General features: G+C 30.8%; 1 protein-coding gene across 5 annotated transcripts in view; it reads right to left on the minus strand.

Annotated features, from left to right (window-relative positions):
- LOC127698726 (tyrosine-protein kinase transmembrane receptor Ror-like) overlaps nucleotides 1-22396 on the minus strand; it is a 144786-nt gene that overhangs the window by 57479 nt on the left and 64911 nt on the right. For all 5 annotated transcript variants that reach the window (XM_052202375.1, XM_052202392.1, XM_052202356.1 and 2 more), the window contains exon 4: nucleotides 1942-2008. In XM_052202375.1, the coding sequence (XP_052058335.1) occupies nucleotides 1942-2008 (67 nt within the window). The remainder of the gene's footprint in view (nucleotides 1-1941; nucleotides 2009-22396) is intronic.

A 22396-nucleotide genomic window follows, 5' to 3' on the forward strand; every position in this document is an offset into this window, starting at 1 on the left:
GTCAAACAATTTCTCTCTGGCCTCAAAAACATACAATTTGTCCAAAGTTATGGTCTGCAACTGCTGCAATCTTGAATTAACATACATTCAGAAATTTTTGTGTGCATTTATTATTGGGATGATAATGTTCTCAAAATCATAAATGTGAGTTTTTATATTTTTGAGAAACCTATTTCTGTTGAAGTTTTCGCAATAATAAAACACATCTAAAAAATATTTGAATTGACAGTATATCTCTTTTTGATTAGACCTCCCAATGGTTGATAGTATAATCTTACTTTAAGGTTATTGCTTTTAGAGAAAAAATAAGCCAGTTTGCATTTTGTGCAACTTGGCCAGTAAAAAGGAGTTTAACTGGGAAATGGGGACAAGGGACTTCAGCCAAAGCCCATTCCATCTGTAACTTTTCTATTTAAAGTCAAATCTGAAGTTTTTTTGGCACAGAACTTCTTAAAAGAAAAAAAAAACATATCCTGCATAAACTTTTCAACAGATTTGCTGAAGCCATCATATGAAATATAAGGGGTTTTATCCTACAATCAGCCAACTATAGTACAAATAACAGGTACACAAATAGATTTTTGCTTTATTTGTACTTGTAAAAATAAAGTCTCCTGTTACCCCGCTATCACATTGAGCAAGTGGAAATGTGGATATTTCTTTTGGCGTAACAGTTCATTTTGGGGTCCTCTTGGCAGTGTGCATTTATAAGTCGATTTCTTCGGAAAAATCGGAGACAACGATTTGAATTTAAAAAACTAAAGCTTCAAGTGTCGGGTGTAAATTGCAAGATTAAAACAATATATGTACATTTCGGAAATATAAAGTGTATTTGTACTCACTACGAAATAGGAGAAAAGCTCGGCTAGCCTAACTTTTCATCCCATTTCTTAAGATGGTACAAATAAATTTTATATTTTCCAACAATGTACATATATTGTATATATTCCAGCATTTAACTGTGTCCAGGATATAGCACTGTGTAAAATAAAATACAGTCGACAGACAGTCTTATTATTCACTTATTCAACTTTTCTTTGACTACGTGCTGCAGTACCATGCTGTACTAACCATAACCCTTTTTGTTACATAATGCTAGATTTCATGCTGTGCTGTGACAGCACCCTGAACAAGATCTTTGATTTATTTCATAAATTAGTTTGATTTTTTGGAAAGTTGAAGATAAAAATCTGAATCTTAATTAGATTTAGAGAATAGTGAAACTCTTGGCATCTATATATTTCTTTAACTGATAAAATTTAAGTATAGCACTATCAATGAAAGATGTAACGTCAGTGCTATTATCCTCAAACATTGAATTTATGGAAACATAAAACAGGATGCATGCATTTAAGCAAGTTGCAATCTTTATGGACTTTTTTGTGTCAGGAACTGTTTTTCTTTGGTTTTAGTGATGAAGACTATTAAGTTTGTTGACAATTTATATCAAATGATTGTTATAGCTGACATCGGTTTAAGGGACATGTTACTCAAAATTTTCTATACCGAAGGGACATTTTTTACTTTGGTAATGATTAATAAAAAAAAATGGTCTGAAAGACATTATCTGAAAATAGAAAATTGTAAAAAAATCAGTCCGTGACATACTTTAGAGATAACTGTATTGTATTTGAGGCTTTGCGGACATCTGTAAAGAAACTTTTCCTAAAATTTTATTCTATTTAAAGGCACTGTGTCCTAGACCTTTGACCTACTAACCAAAGAATCAGTGGGGTCTTGTTCTTTCCATGGAGAACTTTCAAATTTGGTTTAGATATTGTATGGGTTGTCAACCAGCCGGCATTCATGTCTTTTTATGGTTAGTACAGCATGGTACTTTTTATGAGCAGAGTCAGACTATCTCACATCTCAGCCTAAAATTTCAACAAAAATTTTCCACAAAAACGGTAAGGGCTTACAATAAATGAGTATATTACTTACTGTGAGCTGTCAGTTTGTCTGTAGGATTCATCACTGATATCAGCCCTTTTTTCCATCTGACCATATACTGAAAAAAAAGGAATCAGTTGTTACTGAGATGTCATACAACTGCACTATAAATATAGGCAATAAAATATTCACAATGTTTTTCAAAAAACAAAATGATAAAATATAGGTTTCTAAATTGAATTATTTGACATTTTTGATGTTGGGGCCTTTTATTGCCGACTATACAATATTTCTCATTGTTGAAGGCCATACGGTTGCCAATAACGGCATACATCCACTTCATTTGAAATCTGGTGGATAGTTGTCTCATTTGCAATCATACCACATCTCCTTACTTTTTTATAGACTATTTATTATATCAAACTTTCCCAATTTAATTTTAAAATATCATGCAAGCTTACATCAAATTCCTGTTGCTTACTAAATACCAATATCATGGGATGTACAGTGCTTCTCATGCTTAAAAACAGTAGAAAAAACTAGCGGTTATTACATTTTTTATTTTATGAACAAACACATGCATCTTTGTGAACTAATGAGACACTATATAATATTGTACTTTATGACTACCATGTCTTTCAACAGGCTGTTATTTACAGAAGACTTCTTAAAACAAATCAAAGATATGCTTATCATCACCAGGTTAAGTCATTCAACCTTTCCAAGGGACATTACTCTTGATAAACTTCTGCTGATGTTATTTGTAGAATCAGTTAGATGCTAACAACAAAATAACTGTCTTCAAACAATGTTCACACATTTGTGAGGGAAGCTATTCAGAGACATAATTATGTTTGCTAATGAGTTCTTTATATGCATCTGATTATGTCTCACATATCTCTAACATTGATCAACTCCCAAAAAATGTTAACCCTGTAATAGTTATGTCAAGCAGAGAGGCTTTTTGTTAGTTCATATGTCTTGTTTAATAATGAATCATTACGTAGGCCTCATTACACAAGTATTTAGATATGTTTGAAGAGATCTGATCAAAGTTTATCTTTATGCAGTTCTTAATTATCTTGTGTCAGATTCAAAGTCTGATTTAGTTAACAGATTGAAAAGTTGAAAAAAAGCATAATTCAAAATGGTGAAGCACATGCAATGTGTGAGCAGATTTAATGTGATACTGTCTATACCAAACCCCTAGAAATGATTACAGAAAGTTACTAAAATCTTCAACACTGATTTTTTTTACACTATTCTTGGATTCTATTAGGAGAATGCCATTTCTATTTCAACAGAACGACGATGTATGAATCAATAAGAAATTAAATGCAATTATCTTATGTCTTTTCTTTGGTAAGCCTTGTGATTTACGAACATAAAATTATCCCTTCCATATTGCTACTGAAATCTATGGTCTTATAAAGAAGAAAACACAAACAGATTGATTGATAGCATGTAATACAATAGGACATGAATGGCAACCAAATTTGGCAAGCTTTTGCAATTTTATTCCTAAATCTAATGAGAAAAGTAAACTAATCGGATCCCTTTATCAGGGAGACTTCATTATTCAACCATTTAGAGGTGTATTGAAGTCATAAAATTACAACACTGTGAGTCAGGCTATTGATTCTTAAGACGTTTGATTGTTTGGAAATGGCTTTCTGTTTTTTCTTGACATTCAAACACTTTGTACAAGAATTATAAGGTTTAAAATCTAATTATCAGCTCAATAACTGAAAGTGATGTAAGAGCTCAGCGAGAATTAAAAAAAATTATACTGAGGCTATGAAAGAGATTATTATTTGTCTTATAATCAACCGAAAAACACAAAACCACATAAAAACATTATAATTATATTTAATTGACTAATCAAGTACACCAAATTACAAACTTAAACTTGTAGTACGCAAAAATAAACATAATTGATTTAAAAGAGCAACCCTTTTTACATTTAAAGAAAATAAAAAAAAAAAAACAATAATACAATTGTGCATCACTTTTTATATAAACTTCTTATGGGATAGTTGGTGACTGATATATGCCTACTTTCCACCCAGTGGGCAATATTTTCAAAATATTTTCAAGAGAACAGAGATATAAGTTTAACTAAGATCAGAAATAAGAAAATAAAGATTAGAATCTTAGTGATTGTCAATTCCAACAACCTTAAGTTCAACAGCACCAGTTGGAAAGGCAGAGTGAAATCATTAAAACATGAAAATATAACCTTCACTTGTTAGAACTTGCCCTGAAACTTGCAAAATAATTTTTGAACTGGAGAAAAATCCTGAGCATGTCTGCAAGCCTATAAAATGAAGAATCCTTTGATAATAGTTATCACAAAATATTACATCACTAAGCAGAGATGGCAATTATAAATTTGTGGCCACCCATGGAACACTTTATCAGTATTCATGTGGTCTATGGCACCTTGTCACATCCAATAAATTCTCTAAGCTTGTTATCAACTCCAAAATTATCAGGTTTGTGAAAATAAAATTGCCAAGTATTTTGCATAATAATCACAAATAATTACATCTTTTAAGTTTTTCATAGGCTTTCAATGAAATTAACCAGTAAATATGAGTTATCTGTGGGAGACTTACAAAATGTTTAGCATCTATAATTTTATAACTCCCATACACAAACAGTTACACAGATTCTCTAGATAATGCATCTCACTGCACTCTCCATTATTGGAGGTCTGTTTTATCTCATGCAAATCATGCCATAAAAGGAAACATTTATGACTTTTTTATATCAACAATAAATTAAAATTTCACATTAAAAGTACTAGACACTTAACTGTAGGACAAAGTCATTAACTCAAATGGATTTTCAAGATTGCTTCCAATTGATAAAATTCTGAATTTTGATGTTTTAGATAACTTATAAAAGTTGTCTCCCTTAAACCACTGTCAAAATCTGAAATTTTTCTCTAGATATCATTGATTTGTGTAAAATGTTTCAAGAAAAATCAAGATTCAGTGTGTATTAAAAACAAGGATCAATGTGAGCATATCTTTCCCATACATACTTTCCGTGATAAAATCTAAACAAACAATCATCCCACATACTACATATTTATATCAAAAGCATGACAATGAATAATTCAGAACCTTTCAAGTAAATTTATTTATATTTCACTGTTAACCTATAAACCCTATTATCCAGACAAAAATGCAGACAATTGTAAGATCTTTTTTACTCTGGCATAACATATTAGACTGATCAAGTACATCTTCCAATGTAATTATAGCATTCATTAAATAGGATCATACTGATGACCACAAAATGCCAAGATTTTCATATCAACAATGGCCAGTTCAAATAAACAATTGAGAACTATTTATTGTCATTCCTGTATTTCTTTATTTATTTACATTTTTGCATTTCCCAACTTAAGTGTTGTGCTCTTTACAACCAAATAGCATCTATTAAATTCCAAGATCCTGAATAGTTGAGAATAAGGCCCTGGCCTTGCAATCATAAGCTTTTCAAGTATGATTATTGTACTCAGACTCAGAAATCAATCAATCAAAATACTGGATTTGGTGTTTTGAGCTCAAATTTTGTGCTACGAGTACTGAGTAAAGTTTTATGACCGAGAGCCGTGGTAAATTTTGTTTGTTGTGCAGTGTACAGTGGTTTACTATCATAGCCCCATAAAAGGGACCTTTCACAGTTTCACTGTAAATTATGTATTTTCTTTTTCTGTTTTGAGTAAAGATAAGATAAGATAAGATAAGATAAGATATTTTATTTCCAATTATGGGCCCCAAAGGGCATAAACATTACAACATCAATAATTTTTTTATAATACAATAGAAACAATGAGATAAAAAAAAAAAAAAAAAGTTAAACGAGAACTATTTAAGTTCTTAAAGAATACGCAGATAAAGAATCTATAGTATGTTTTTTTTTTTAATACTAATGCATTTTATTGCAAGTATTGAGTATATGGAGTTTTCTTATTTCAAAACTAATCAATTCCTAAAAGTGACTCACTCTGTTTGGTTCTAAATACCCTTTTCTAACCTTTTCAGACTTCATTATAAATGCTGCATTAATGTCTCTGAATTGTGAAGAAAATGCTAGTAAGAATGTCAAATGACAAAGAATGTTTAAATTAACCAGACAAGCACTGTTTTTTTCTGACAGTCCATGTATAGTCAAGCATCTTTTTTTTTAAACTAAAATAATTAAATTAAGGTATCAGTTTTCTTTAACAACTGTCTGAAATATCATAGTATTGAAATCATTTTGATATTTCATACAAAAAAAAAATATAATGGTAACACCCTGATTTTATCTCTACCCTTATCAGAAAAATTAAGTAAAAAATCAACGAATGTCAAGATAGTTTGGCCATGTTGAGAACCTTAGCTGATAAAAAAGTATTTATTTTATGTTCATTAAGAAAAAAATCTTGTTTTGAGTATCTACTGATAGGTCATGATCTGGTAGTCTATGGTTGATGTAATTCTCTCTTACCACTTCAACATCACTCCAAATCTGATCTATCTTTAATAACGTGCCAATGAATATAAAAAAAGTCTATTTTATCATGACTTTTGGCAACTATATTTTCACTTGGTTAGCAAATTATGAGCTTTAAATTTATGGGATTTGCTAGTTAATTTTTATGGCAACTTCTTAATTTGTGATATTCTTCCTCATTAAAACTGGTATGGGAGAGTTATGTACTATCTTGTATGAAAATAAACTTTCCATTATTGGCTGCATGGTTACAGTACTGTGGTTCTTCACAGTTTATTATCTTCAAATAAAAGAGTTATGCCTAAATTTCTAAGTTTGAAGATTAAATATAGACCCTTTAAAAGTCAAATAACAACTGTAGTTTGGTTTATCAAGATTCTGGTCTGTTGATATCATTTTACATATTACTACATTGAAGAATGGTCCGTTGATATCATTTTACATATTGCTACATTGAAGAATGGTCTGTTGACGAAGTAAAATGATTTGAACCATAAATGTAATACCCATGTTTGAACTAAACTTAATATTTGTTTATCAATAAAAATATAGTCAACAGATAGATATAGGAAGATGTGGTATGAGTGACAATGAGACAACTCTCCATCCAAGTTACAATTTATAAAAGTAAACCATTATAGGTCAAGGTACGGCCTTCAACACGGAGCATTGGCTCACACCGAACAGCAAGCTATAAAAGGCCCCAAAAAATTACTAGTGTTATTATTTAAGTCTAAATCAAAAGCATTAAACAAATAAGAGTTTTTTAATGCCTCCATGGTGAATCTAAAATAGACATTTTGCAATGCATTAGATTGGTAAAAAATTGACATCTATTATTATCAAATTAGAACGGATATAAAACATAAAAAAAGAATATTCTGCCAAAATTTTCTTGCTCTTAATTCAACAACAGATCAACCGACTCAGTTCTCAATACACCAATTGATGAATGTGTAAAGATCAACAAAAAAGATGTGTTTTCTATTTCATCACATAAAGCCAGAGTTTAAAATGCAGATTAAGAATTTAAGGCCTATCTAAAAGAAAGCTTTTACTGAAATATTTTGTAAATTTTTCCATATCAAATTTTTTTTTTTTTCCCCCTTTACAATTTTATTTTTCAAAAATATCAAATCAAAGTGGAAAATGTCACAAAATCTTCAGTTTTCTTAATAAATGTCATGATAGCCTTTTAAACTGTCTCCTTCTTTCCTTTTGATAAACAAAGTGCTGAAAATTACAGGGTATCTCTAGTTGAAAAGCAATTATATGTCTGACTGTTTGTCTTGTTCTAAGGATAAATTAAAGTAAACTGATACTAAACTAGGGATTTGCATTTCTTCAGGACACCATACGACAGTGTATTTTCCAATATCTCTTTTCAAATATTTTTCTCATCTCAATGTTTGGGGACTGGAATCTAATTTCTTTTTATTCACAATTTTTTTCATTTAGAAAAATATTTTTTTCATGAATAGTGTAAAATACCTAAGTTTCCTGTGGGATCTTAACACCACAAGGCATTTAAAATGGGAATGTATCTATTATATCTTAGTGTCATTGTGACATGCTCAAAGTAAGACCTCCACTAAAAAAACAAAAACATTTTCAAGTTAGTTTGCATGTTAATTTGCAGATACAATAAAGTTGCATTATTATCAGTTTTGCTTTCAGTACAATGTCATTCCTAAGGAACTTGTATTATAGCATTTAGGCAAACATTAAGTAACACATAATAAATGACGAAATGCTTCAATGGGCATCGATATAATTTTTTTTCTTTACTTTTGAGGCCCCCAGCAATCAGCTCATCATGGGCCTATGTAGGTTTTTGAGATCTACCTGACTTAACTTTTCCTTTTTTCTTTTATCTGGATTGAAATTTTTTACAGTTTTAAAACCTGGGTATTGCATAAAATTCTGTCTTATCTTCTGTTTATGAAATTGCAGTATGAAATCTGAGGAGTAACTCTGAAGTGCAGCCACAAATATTAGAGTATAGGATGGCACATAGATTTCATTTCAGCTAAAATATGACATTTTGAAGACCATATGTTGACTTCAAAGACTTTTGGTTTTTTGTGTCATAGGATTCCTATTTTCTTTTCTTCACATGACCAATATTTCAACTAACTTCATGAAGTAAAATATGTATATTTGAGAATGTGAGCATCACTAACATCTAGCACCTTGGTGGTATAAATATGTGAGAATATTGTAAAAAAAATTTACACTTAAATCAATGAAATGATCAGGCTTTATTGATCAATCCAAATTCCCACACATACAGTCTAACTGATGAAAACATCATTTTTAATCATCATCAATGATTCTCCTGGGTGTCATTTTCAAACTTTAACAATATATACTTATATATGGCATGTGTGCCCAGAAGCTTGCACAATCTAATTTGTATTTTTCCTATATCTATCACAAACTTAAAAATCTCACTAACTTTACTCTGGTGACTGTTTTTTTTCCCTCTACCATTTCATCAATGTTCAATTAAAAATTCTAAACAATACATCAAGCATCACTGTATATGTTATGTTATTGTAGTTTAGTAAGGCCAATTGTACTTCACCTTACCCTTTCATCAAAATTTTCCAGCATGATTCAAGATATTAGGGATGACAAAAATGCAACAACTGTACCAGTTAAAGTTCATTGTATAAATGATCCTTCAATTTTTCAGAAAGCAGTGTTGAACATGGGTGGATATGTTATGTTGAAAAGCTCCTTTGATTCAGAATATGAAGAACCATGGGTGTTTTTGTACTACATGATCAACACGATGGGTGCCACATGTGGAGCAGGATCTGCTTATCCTTCAGGAGCACCTGCAATCACCCCCAGTTTTAGGTGTGGTTCCTGTTGCTCAGTCTTTAGTCTTTTATGTTGTGTTTTATCTACTGTTGTTTGTCTGTTGGTCTTTTTCTTTTTTTGCCATGGCATTGTCAGTTTATTTTTGACTTATGAGTTTGAATGTCCCTTTGGTATCTTTCACCTCTCTTTTTTAGTATGGGCATAACAAAAACTAGAGGCTCTCAAGAGCCTGTGTCGCTCACCTGATTCTACTTTGGTTTTGGAAATCATGTAAAAATAGATTAAAATCATAACAGATACCCTAATAATGATTGAGGCCAAATTTGTTTTAATATTGGCCCTATAATTTAATAAAAAATCCTGCAGCCATCTTGACCAGTAAATTGGCAACAAAGTAGCAACACTTCATCAGCACCTCATAAGGAACATTTATGCCATGTTTGGTTTCATTCCATTCAGTGCACCTCTAGAAGAAGCATTTGTATGTATTTCCTATAGGGTCTTATGTTAAACTAAGTCACCTGTTGGCAGCCATCTTGGGTGATGGTTCAGCTACAAAGTAACAACACTTGGTCAGCACCTCATTAGGAACATGCATGCCATGTTTGGTTTCATTCTATTCAGTGGTTCTCTAGGAGAAAACATTTGTATGTATTTCCCATAGGGTCCTATGTTAAACTTACTCCCCCTGCTGGCAGCCATCTTGGATGACAAATCAGCTACAAAGTAACAACCCTTGGTCAGCACCTCAAAAGAAACATTCATACCATGTTTGGTTTCAATCCATTAAGCGGTTTTCTAGAAGAAGACATTTGTATATATTTCCCATAGGGTCCTTTGTCAAACTAAGTCCCCTGTTGGCAGCCATCTTGGTTGATGGATTTGCTACAAAGTACCAACACTTGGTCAGCACCTCATAAGGAACATTCATGCCATGTTTGGTTTCATTCCATTCAGTGGTTCTTCAAAAGAAAACTTTTATATGTATTTCACATAGGGTCCTTTGTCAAACTAAGTTCCCCGCTGGCAGCTATCTTGGATGTTTTGATTGGCTACAAAGTAACAACGCTTGGTCAGCACCTCATAAGGAACATTCATGCCGTGTTTGGTTTCATTCCATTCAGTGGTTCTCGAAGAGAAAACATTTGTATGTATTTCCCATAGGGTTCTATGTTAAACGAAGTCCCCCGCTGGCGGCCATCTTGGATGATGGATCGGCTTCAAAGTAACAACACTTGGTCAGCACCTCATAAGGAACATTCATGCCATGTTTGGTTTTATTCCATTCAGTGGTTCTCTAAAAGAAGACATTTGTATGTATTGTCCATAGGGTCCTATGTTAAATGAAGTCCCCCGCTGGTGGCCATCTTGGATGATAGATCGGCTTCAAAGTAACAACACTTGGTCGGCACCTCATAAGGAATATTCATGTCATGTTTGGTTTCATTCCATTCAGTGGTTCTCTAGAAGAAGTTCAAAATGTATAAAGTTAATGACGAAGACGATGGACGACGGACGCCAAGTGATGAGAAAAGCTCACTTGGCCCTTTAGGCCAGGTGAGCTAAAAATGTCATATTTTCAATTCAAACAATAAGTTTCATATCAGGAACAACAAACTGATATATATTCCCTATTTTTCTCTGTAAATTCCAAATATGATGCTCTGTGATTGTTTTGAAGATGTTTTTGTTATTACACAATTTAATTCTTAAGTAATGAATGACAGTATCTCTGCAGGAAGGAATTACCTGTCAGTTTTTTTTTCAATTGAATGATAATCCAAAATGAAAAATGTTCAAGGAGATTTAGAATATTCATTGGTGTATATCAAAGAGTACAGCTTAAGTCTATGCTAGAAGACATTTGACTTTAAGTCTCTGCTAGGAGACACTTGACTAATGTCTATACTAGGAGACATTTGAGGTAAGTCTATGCTAGGAGACATTTGAACTAAAGGCTATGCTAAAAGACATTTGTATTAAATCCTATGCTAGGTGACATTTGACTTACGTCTATGCTTGGAGACATTTGACCTAAGCCTATTGCTAGGTGACATTTGATTTAAGTCTATGGTAGGAGACATTTTACTTAAGTTTATGGTAGGAGACATTTGACTTAAGTGTATGCTAGTAGACATTTGACTTATAGTCTATGCTAGGAGACATTTGACTAAAGTCTTTTTAGGAGACATTTGACTAAAGTTTATGTTAAGAGACATTTAACTTAAGTCTATGCTAGGAGACATCTTTATGTCTTGCTGCAATATATGAGTTTTTAAGTCTATGGAATGAGGCATTTGACTTAAGTCTATGCTAAGAGTCATCTTTATGTTTTGCTGCAATAATATGAGTTTTTAAGTCTATGCTAGGAGACATCTGACCTAAGTCTATGCTCAGAGACATCTTTATGTCTTGCTGCAATAATGAGTTCTCAAGTCTATGCTAGGAGACATGTGACTGAAGTCTATGCTAGGGGACATCTTTATGTCTTGCTGCAATATGTGAGTTCTTAAGTTAATACTAGGAAAATTGAAGGCCAGTTGATGTGATTCAAATAAACTTTGCCCTTTGATTTACAAGTGCTAAGACTTTAAGATAAATATATATTTGTGTATTATAAATGTCAAGCGATTTGGCAGTTGAGTCCAGGTTAGGTAAAAAAAGATGGTTTATAATAGGATCTTTCATGAAAATCTGTACTCACTGAAGAAATATTTTATCCTTCAATCAATGCAATCAAATACTTAAATATTTTTTTCAGTACCTAGAAAAAAATTAACATCATCTGATGTTGATATTACAGGAAACGAGCAATTGCAAATCAGCGATATAATCAAAAATAAAACTTTATTTATATTACATAGAACTGCACAGTCTTGAGCAATTTGTTAAAGGGCTAATATTTATAGAAAGTTATCTCTGCAACTGTCACATAAGTCTTCTTAAATCTTCATCTACAAAAGACTTCAAATAAATAAAGTTTGAAATGCATCATAAACAAGCATTTAACAGGATTCAGTTTATCAGAAAGAATTTATAAGTAAAATATTTGCATGTTTTTCGTTCCAAATTAAAGAAAGATTTGTGAGAGGTTGACTGATCCTGTCCAAATATTTGACAGAACAAAACTGTATGGCGGCACCACAAAGCAACATAAATCAGTCTACCCAGATAACAATAAAATACCTTATTACAAAAAATGACAGTTTCTTTTTTTTTTCTCTCTCTCTTTTAGAATACAAGAATTTTTGTCTTGAAATAGATCAACAACTGAGGACACGAAGTTCAATCTTTTTGAATTACATCAAAAAGAAATCTATTACATAACACATCAGTGGTATATTGTATTTTCACTTACAGTACATACATGTGTAATCAACTGTTTCTGATAATGTTTACACCTGATTGAACAAAGCTTACTTTCAGTCCAGTAAAAAAAAGAGCAAATTATAAGCAATTTATCCCTCCTTGAGTTTTGATTTAACCAGTCTAAATTGAGTTAGAATTCCTTGTATCACATCTTCAATGTACATTAGTTGTACAGAGAACATTTAAGTCATTTAGAGTAATTTAACAGTAAGTTATTGATTGACGGTTGCTTATCCAATATCAACAAATTTTTCATGCATATTCAGCAATTTTTAATACTTGTCCAAAAAAAAGTGGATATATAGGACAAAAAAGGGGCAATTATTTGGGTGCATTTGCTTATGATTGAATTGTAAGGCAAGTTGTTTACAAGGTGGGATAATTAAGCCATTTACTGTGACTTGCTTTGTTGAGATTAAAATCAATAGTGGAGTTATTTGAGAGAAATGGACAATTGCTTTTGACTGATAGGTAGGAAAGCTCAGGAATTTAGTCTTTTACCATGACTTGTTTTATAAGTGTTATGGAATTTAGGTATGACTTGCCTGTAATTGTTTCCCTTTTTTCTATTGCAATGCAAATAATGTAACCCAATCACAGTTGGTATCATCATTCAAGTAATGAATCAACTGATTTAAAATTTCTGCAAACCTTTTAGAGTGTAACAGACACTGTCATGATCATTAGTACATGTGAAAGAAGAAAGCAAACTAATAATTCCATTGGATTGAAATTTATCAAATTTAAGCTTTCATATTGTCCTAGGCCACCCATAATAAATTTCTTGTTTGATGTTGCCTACCCAGGCTTTGTAGGGTTGGGTAAAGTAGGTAAGGATTTTCTTTTTTTTTTGGCCAACAACATAATTTACATGTTTTAGACAAGAAAACAACATTAGAGCATGATAAATCTTTTTATAGCTTTATAGTAAAGAATGAAGAGGGCAATTGTCATTTTGTCCAGTTATTTCGAGTTTGCTCCTGGGGTAGGACATTCTGATCATTGTAGAGCTTTCTTATACTTACTATGCATTACTTTAGCATTCCAACTTAAATTGTATTTCAATACTTGTGGGCACAAGTAAAAAAGTAGAAAAAACATAAACTTGACAAGACTGCAACATAACAAGTCAACTAAAATTGAGGTAACTGTATACTGAAAGTTTTCAATGAAAGACTTAGATTCCACATAGGCATTTAGCAACTAGTGATTTAAGTGACACAAATTAAGTTTTTCAACATGTTAGCATAGCCCCAAACAATTTTTTTAACTGCAAAATTAAAGTGATAAACTTCTAAAAAAAAAGATGTTGTTATCAATTGCGTATAATCTATATCAGTATTAAATATCTAATTAAATGATTTAACATTGTCCAATCAAAACTGACTTTCTAAACCAAAATTTTCTTTTAAAATTGTAACTATAATCATTCTGATTTGTTAAATAATGATTATAAACACCTACAAATCGTCATTACAAGTGTGTATCATCCACAAAATCTATGGACAGAAATGTATTGTAAGGGAAGCAACTCCAATCAGGCTGTATTCTAAATTCTAAATTCAAGTATTTTTACTGCATTCTCTCTTACTTTTGTAAACAAACTACTCACTGCAAACTATTTGCCTGAAAATGGACACAAATTTAATACATACAAATAAATTTTCTAGTTTGTCTGAATCAGATTAACTCCATAGTTTGAATGGATTAGGTTGAATCCATGGTTTGTTTAAATCTATTATTTTGACTATGCGTTTTGTTTTGATCAGACTGAGTCTGAAATTTCTTTGAATCAGATTGACTCGATCAGTAGTTCGTTTTAATCAGATTGACTTGATCAGTAGTTCGTTAAAATCAGATTGACTTTATGCATTGTTTGAATCAAATTAATTTTATGATTTAAGAGGAGGTGATGTGTTAATGATAAAAAAAATAACATTTTAATAGTTCATATCTTTATCTACAGATATTAAACTCAATAACTGTCAAAAAATACTAAACTTAATAACTTAAAATTCATTCTACCTTATTTTTATCAATTGGGTACAGTAACATAAAAAGTAATTGGTATCATTCATAAGAAAGCATGAATTTTATTACAGGTAAAATGTTCAATAAATAATTAAATTGCATTGTACACAAAATTTTTTTTTATAAGTTTTAAATTTATTTACATTCAAACAAATTTCGCATTTAATAAGAGAAATTAATCATCTCTAAATCAAATTTCACATTGTGTGTAAGTTTACATTTAAAATGACACATGTTCAATAAATAATCCAGCTTCCTTTCATTATTAAGTGAAAACACATGCCTCACTTAGTAAAATCAACATAAATAATAGTGAATGTTTAAGAAAAAATATTGACTTAATAGAAAGCCAGGAAGTTCTTAATGGCATAGCTTGTGTGTCAGTAACATTTACTATCAAAAACATTTCTGACATCTCAGTACTGAATCAATTAATACCATGAAACCAATAGAACCAGTAAATTTACATAAAGTACAATATGGAATGCTATTTTTATTTATTTATCTATTAGAAATTGACAAGGACTAATGGGAAACTAATGTGTATATAAATATTTGTTTTATACTTTTATTAGGATAGAGTTACCTCCCTTTGTACAGTCAATATTCACTTAGCCATTAAACAATGCATAGCTTACAGGCTGTTATCTTCCTATTCTAGCTGTAATATACTTACTATGTGTGTAAGTTTGGCCTGTGAGTGCAACAAATCATATTTGCTTTCGGTAGAATCTTTAAGGATAAAACTCCTAAAATCTACCAAAAAGCTAGCATAATTTTTTCAATCATAAATTTGTAAATCTCTGACAAATATATTTTCTGTTTCATGATTATATAGGGATGAGACTTTCTCAGGCAGTTAATTGTTCACTAATTTTTTAAAGTTGTGTATGGAGTTAAACATTTAAGAAATTATTATTTTTGCTCACATCATCCTAAAAATGCAACAAACATCTATCTAAATTACTAGACCTGTTAGTTTTCAATCTGCACATAGAAAAAATTATTAAAAAATCTTTTGCTTGATTGTTTGAGAAACATAAGATAAAACACCTTTTCATAATTCTTATTTTAGGAGCAGAGGCTTGTCGAAAAGTCAGTGGTGTCTTGTTTTGTTCAGTATCCATTTCAAAATTATTTCAGCAGGGTAAAAATAGCAAGACTCATACAGTCCAAACTGTGAATTCAAAGAAACCATTTTTAAACGATTTAACCAATATATAAAAAGTATGAGAAATGTGACTATACTATCAGTCAAGCATTGAAAATATTACATCAGTATACTAAAATTACAATGCCTTATCCCAAAATTTAATACATTTTAATGACGATATCATGATGTAGTTCTGATAGCAATTTTCCAAAAAACATTAAAAAAGCCAACATTAAGATATACAAGGAGTGTTTGTAGAAATGTGTATTATATGCTTCACACTCAAAACGAAATAAACCTAGATGATATGCAATGAGAAAACTCGACCCCGTCAGACAGTTTAATAAGTAAGCTGGTAATACACCTGTCAAACTGTGTTTAAGAGCCTCTTCACATTCTTAACAAACACATGTCTTCACAGCTGATCTAAAACATTTTATTACCTTATCCCTTTTGTATATGTAATTTTGGCATAAATAGTCCATAAAATTATGCAGAATACAAACTAAATTGATAACTAAAATGTAATAACTTTTTCAAATTGCATATCATTTTGAGAATGTTTTAAAATGCGATTTTTCATTTGTGTGATGTACTGTGTTGTAGATAGCAGTAACAAACATTTTTGGCATGTACCTATTATCTACATCAAATGGACCAATTACACATATGCTGTAATATATACAGGTAATTACAGACCAACCTTCAAATAACCAGTACCATTTTCTATCACTTTCATGTCTGAATTAGTATAATTTAAGGCCAATATATGAACAAATTTTGTCTCATAATGCTGTAGATTTCTTGGTAAAATGTTTGAGTAATCGTAATTAAAGATGCTCCAATTTGTAGTGTTAATTCGAACCTTTGATATAACATATGAAGTTAATTTGATCAGAGCAAAGAAGGTTGATAGATGTCACTCATAAAGGTGTAGTCTTGATGATTAACATGATAAATGTTTGAAATCAGTTCAGAGAAACCATACTTTCAAGCTCTGATATATCGCATCTAAAGATAAAACTTAAAATAATTTGAAATATTTCATAATCTTAAACTAATCTACAAATATTGTATAATGAAAAACAAGACATTCAGATTCACAAGAGGAAGGCCCATATCCCAAATCCCAATATCTGGGACTAATAGATAATATAATTTATTAGTCCCAATTAATATAACAAAGTTCCAATATTCCATATTTCTAAATTACCCCAAAACAAACATACCTCTTTTGGAGCATAAGGGTAGATGTATTATGGATAATTTTAAAATTATTAAGTAAGAACTTTTAGTCAATCATGACTGCTATAATTTTATGCAAGATTTATATCCCTTAAAAATAAAATAAAAAATCTGAACTTTGCCCCTGACAATTGTTGGTGTTTCAAGCAGCATTACATCAATACTTTCTTAAAAATAAATTAAGATTAGTCACTAAAATGTCCAATGAATATGATTTTTTTCTGACAATTCTAACTTTTTTTGCAACAATGAGGCCTACAAGAAGACTATCTATCATTTATATGAATGTTTATAAAAAATGATGGCAGTCAACTATACACACTTTTAGGTACATGGGGGATAAAACAATGAAACTGAACTATTCATTTTAATATGAATTATTATTAACAGTGTAACTTAGACTTAAGTCATAAGTGTGGAAGTAACAGTTTGATTGGTTGATTGAATGTTGTTGTTTAACACTACTTTCAGTACCAATGGCTATTTCTTGGTGGCCAGTTTTAATTGGTGGAGGTAGTACCCAGATAAAATCACCAACCATGGGCAGAAAACTGGCAATGGTAGTCAATTAGGATTAGTAGGCCACCAAGACATGTGGAAGTGACAAACATTCTGGATGGTAAACATTCCAAGCAACTCAACATAATTTCTTCATATAGCATATGTGAGATCAAGACAGCAATTTTGAAAGACATAAAATGTTGAGAGGACAATGGTAAGAGGTACATTTACATCATTGTTTTGCAGAACAGTAAACCACGCCTGTCTTTATGTTTGTTGCATCTGGTACAAAAACAAAAAACTTACCAGAATTTATGTTATGTAGAAATAAGTCATCCAAATTAATAAACAGTACATTGAAACTATGATCTATGAGAAAGTACTATATCAAACTGCCTAAAGATGTCAATGGAAGTAGACGTTTAGGTGCTGACATGTGGTACTAAGGAAGATTATCTTACAATACATATGGTTCTTATAAAAATAAAAAAAAGCCAGTGTCTCCTCATAGAGTGTATTGGATAACTTTATCTAACTTGAGATCATTCTTCATGTCACCATTGATTATTATCATTCATATTACTTTGATCTGATGAAAAGCATGCACATATCTCTGACCTTACATACCCTTTATTATATGCATGCTGCTACAGTAAAATTGCTACTTCCCATAAAATTCACATCTTATCAGGTTAATGGATTTTTTTATTTTATGGTAACTGTCATCCATTGCAGACAGGAGTCAAACACAATATCATCACAATAGTATCTTTAACTTATATAAAAAGGGTTAGTCATTAAAATAAAGAAGTTGTATTTTATTCAAAATATAGGGTGCACTTTGTACCATAGACAGTGCACCATTTTTGTAATGAACTTGACATTCTAATAAATGTTCAAATATACATGCACAACTTATTTTTGATTGATTGATTGATTGTTGGTGTTAAATGCCACTTTCAGCACTAATGTCTATATTGTGGAAGTCAGTTTTTACTGGTGCAGGTAGCCAGAGTGCTCGAAGAGAACTTTATTTCTTTTGCAGAAAGGTTGTAAGGTTGTACTTCTTTTTTTACAAGTCAAGTTCAGATTCTAAAGAAAAAAAAAAGTACTTTTCTTTATTCAGTCTTCCTAGTATACCAAACTGTTTTTATTTACACTAGTAAAATGTGTAGGATGCTCCTCTGTTGGAAAAAACGTAGGAAACATCTCTGGTAACTAGTCTGTAAATTAAGATAAATTCCTTACAGATCCTACAGATGCATGGTTTGTGAATCAGCAAAATCAAAATTCAATTTATATTTTGATCTTATAGCAACTGTATAAATTTTTTTCTTTCCGGATGTTCAAACTTTGATTAAGTTTAACAATTTGGTTATATTAAACATTTTTTTCGATTACAATTTTCATATAAAATTGAAAAAAAATGGGTTATTGGTACTTTTACGTTCTTTTTGATCTTTTTATAAATTTTTTGTGATTTTCTACTTACAGTGGAAACATATGTTTGGTGTGATCTTTAGTACAACAGTTGGACAAGTAATTAACCTATTGATATATTACTACTTTTACATTCTCTCTAAATCTGCTAATCTCTTTGATAATTTCTTATACAAATGTGAATTAAAAAGAACATTAAGTAGCAGCTTGAAAATTACATATAAGTGAAACTTACAAATTTTATTAATTTTCTTCTATTTTCTTCATAAAAAATTTGAAGCTTTGAATAAAAATCAATTTAATGAGATCAATATTGTATCTACACTCTGAAGCAGCTGCAACATTAAACTCTTTAATATCATAAACATTTATAAAATAATTACTTGATCACAAATCAATCTCTTTTAATAAATATTACAAAAATACTTTATAATCTGTCACTTTGAAAATCTCACTGAGGAACTCTTATAAAAGTACTTTAATAGTGCTAAGGTCAATCCATCCTCTCTATAAAGCCCTTAACCATTTCATACTATTGTAACATAAGATTTTGCAATCCTATTCTGTGTTACCTATTGCCAGTATATATATCTATAGCAAATATCATTGTTATTGCAATGTATTACATGCAGTTTTTCAAATTTGCAATGATATAAAGGAATGTCAAATTTCGATTAAAAAATATCTGTCTTCTTAAATAGAAATGTTTGATTTTTAATCCATAAAAAATAATGGGCATATTTCTGTCTTAAGGTAAAAACCATTTTTTTGAGATTTTTTGTATGATAATGGAATGCATTAAATTACGTGATGTATGCAGTTTAACTGTTAAAGCACAGGTGAATGAGAAATAGATTACTTTTAATCACTGCAATAATATCCATTGGTTTTAAATGAAAGGCATCAGACTGCTTACTCAGATATCAGTATTTGATAAAAAATTTTCCTATTATTTTCTGACTGGAAAAGAAAGATAACTCTCCTTATCTCTGATACAGATTAATCATTTCTCAAAAAAATTATATAACTCTGCCCTGTTCATTGTGCATACCATTTAATTTATATAATACACTGAAAAAACAAGTTGCATGTTTCCAGAAATCACAGAATTTAAGCACCCCCATAAGAAAATAAGAAATATATGTTTTAAACATAAGGGAGAAGGCTTGGACACCGTAACCCACTTAGACAGTCCCAGGGCAACTAAACAGAGAGGTTGATCTGTCAGCAGTCTATAAATATGGGTTTCTCAATTAATTCTTAATTTTGCCATGTTTATAGATTATAAGGAGATACAAATGAATATGTAAAAAAATTGGGATATTGACTGCTATCATGACAAATTTCTTGAGAAGGTAGATTCAAATAAGTTTTTATGAAAGCAACAATTTTCACAAAAACTGACATATCACCATGTTTATAAGCTTTCAGAAAAGCAAAAATTATTTGAATGTTGCAGTAAATATATTTCACAATATTTACTAAATGTGAGTTTTAGTAGAAAATCTAATGTTATATAATAAAAGGAGGCTTTCAATAAATAACTGATTACGAGACAAAGTTACAATACAAGGCCAATCTATCTAAAAAAAAAGTTCAGTTTACAATACAACAGAACAGAGAAGGGATTTAAATAAGTGAGCTGTCTTTGGAAATTATTTTAATCCTGAGAAGTCAAACAATGTACTTTTTCAAAATATATTTTCAACACTCCTTTCACTCACAGTCTTAGACGTAACAACATTAACAATTCATGTGAAAGCTAAAGCGTGATAATGTAATTTACAACATAAAAGTGACCCGCACTTCCGTGACTCATGTAAGCAACATATATTAGGTATCGTCTAAGTCCTTACGGATTTGTAATGCTTGGAAACAAAGGAACAGCACAGATCAGTGCTTTAATCCTTACATCAATATCTCTCTACTGTATAACATTTGTTTTGTCAATACTATATGATAAATTTTAATCAAATGCAATAACACAGTGATTATTTAAGACCAAGTACTTGTGAAGTTCTTTGTAGTTGATTAAAATGTATGCTTCAGTCAGTTTTATAAACCAATATTTGTGACTAACCATTAATTTTACTAAAATCACAGATGACAGGCTGTAGAAACGCTGCCAACTCTTGTCAACAGAAATCATGACTGAAAAAAATTTCTTGAAAGCAATTTGCACTATCATGAAAATCAATATTTGATTCACTTAAAAATATAAAATTCTAAGTTATTGCAACCAATTCACAGCTCCTAGAGTATACAAATATAATCTACACTTAACTCAATAAAGTAATTTGTAGAGAAAGTCAGAATCAATTGAGTTGTATACAACACAGATTATGGTTGATTTTACTGACTAGAAATTCAAGTTGAGATGAATCAACATTAATGGAGATTTTAATTACTGCTAAGCTTAAGCAAACTGTGAACAGAGCCGTGAAACAGACAGCTTTATATAGAAAAGAGGAAATTGTACAGTATAATAATTACAATAGTGCTGATTCAAGGCCAAAGATGGTTACAGAACCATACCACTGACGATCAGTATTGTTCCAAGAGGGCAAGAAATGTAAGACTATCGTGGTGATTTAAGGTTACAGATATTAGGTGTGATACTGTTCAGTTGGTAAAAAGAAAGAAATACTACAATGCTGATTCAACGTCAAAGGTGCTCACAACAACAAAAACTATACTTTATTACTAGAGGGTAAAATTGGTAAGTTATACATCTGATCTTACCTGAGGTCTACATCACAGAAAAGCACAAGCTTCAGTTTAGTGTAATATAGTTGGTTGGACAACATTCCAACTATTAGTGCTGATTCAATAAAATTCAGGGAACAAAGATAATATACTTTTTAGTTGATGTCAATAACAATATAGTGTTTATTCTAGACAAATATAACTCAACTAGAAATATTCAGTTAGTGAGCAGTCAGTATTGAGTCACTGACAACAGACCTAGTGTGTTGAATTGTTGGGAAATAATACATTTTTGGCTTTCAATAAGCGCTTTAGTGTTATTGCCTGTAACCAACTGAACATGTTGGTTCTTTTGTTTTTGGCTTCGAATCAGCACTATAGTGCATGTCTGTTTACCAACTGAACAGTGTCATTTCTTCATTTGTTGTTTAGCTTTAAAAGGACTATAGTGCTATTGTCTGTTCTATGTTGAATTAGTGAAGCCTTTTGCTATGACCCATTCATATCCTGTGAAGGGAAGTATCACAATAGGGTTAATCCTTCATCCTATGTCAACAAAGGTTATACAGAAGTAACACTATAGCACTGATACAAAGCTAAAAAATACAGCACAATCAATACTGTTCAACTGGTGAAAAAACACTAACAAATAGTGTTTATTCAAAGCTAACATTAACATTACTACAATTGTTCAGATGACTGAAAGATTGATTGATTGTT

Source organism: Mytilus californianus, unplaced genomic scaffold, assembly GCF_021869535.1.
Source record: "Mytilus californianus isolate M0D057914Y unplaced genomic scaffold, xbMytCali1.0.p SCAF_1, whole genome shotgun sequence".
NCBI lineage: Eukaryota > Metazoa > Mollusca > Bivalvia > Mytilida > Mytilidae > Mytilus > Mytilus californianus.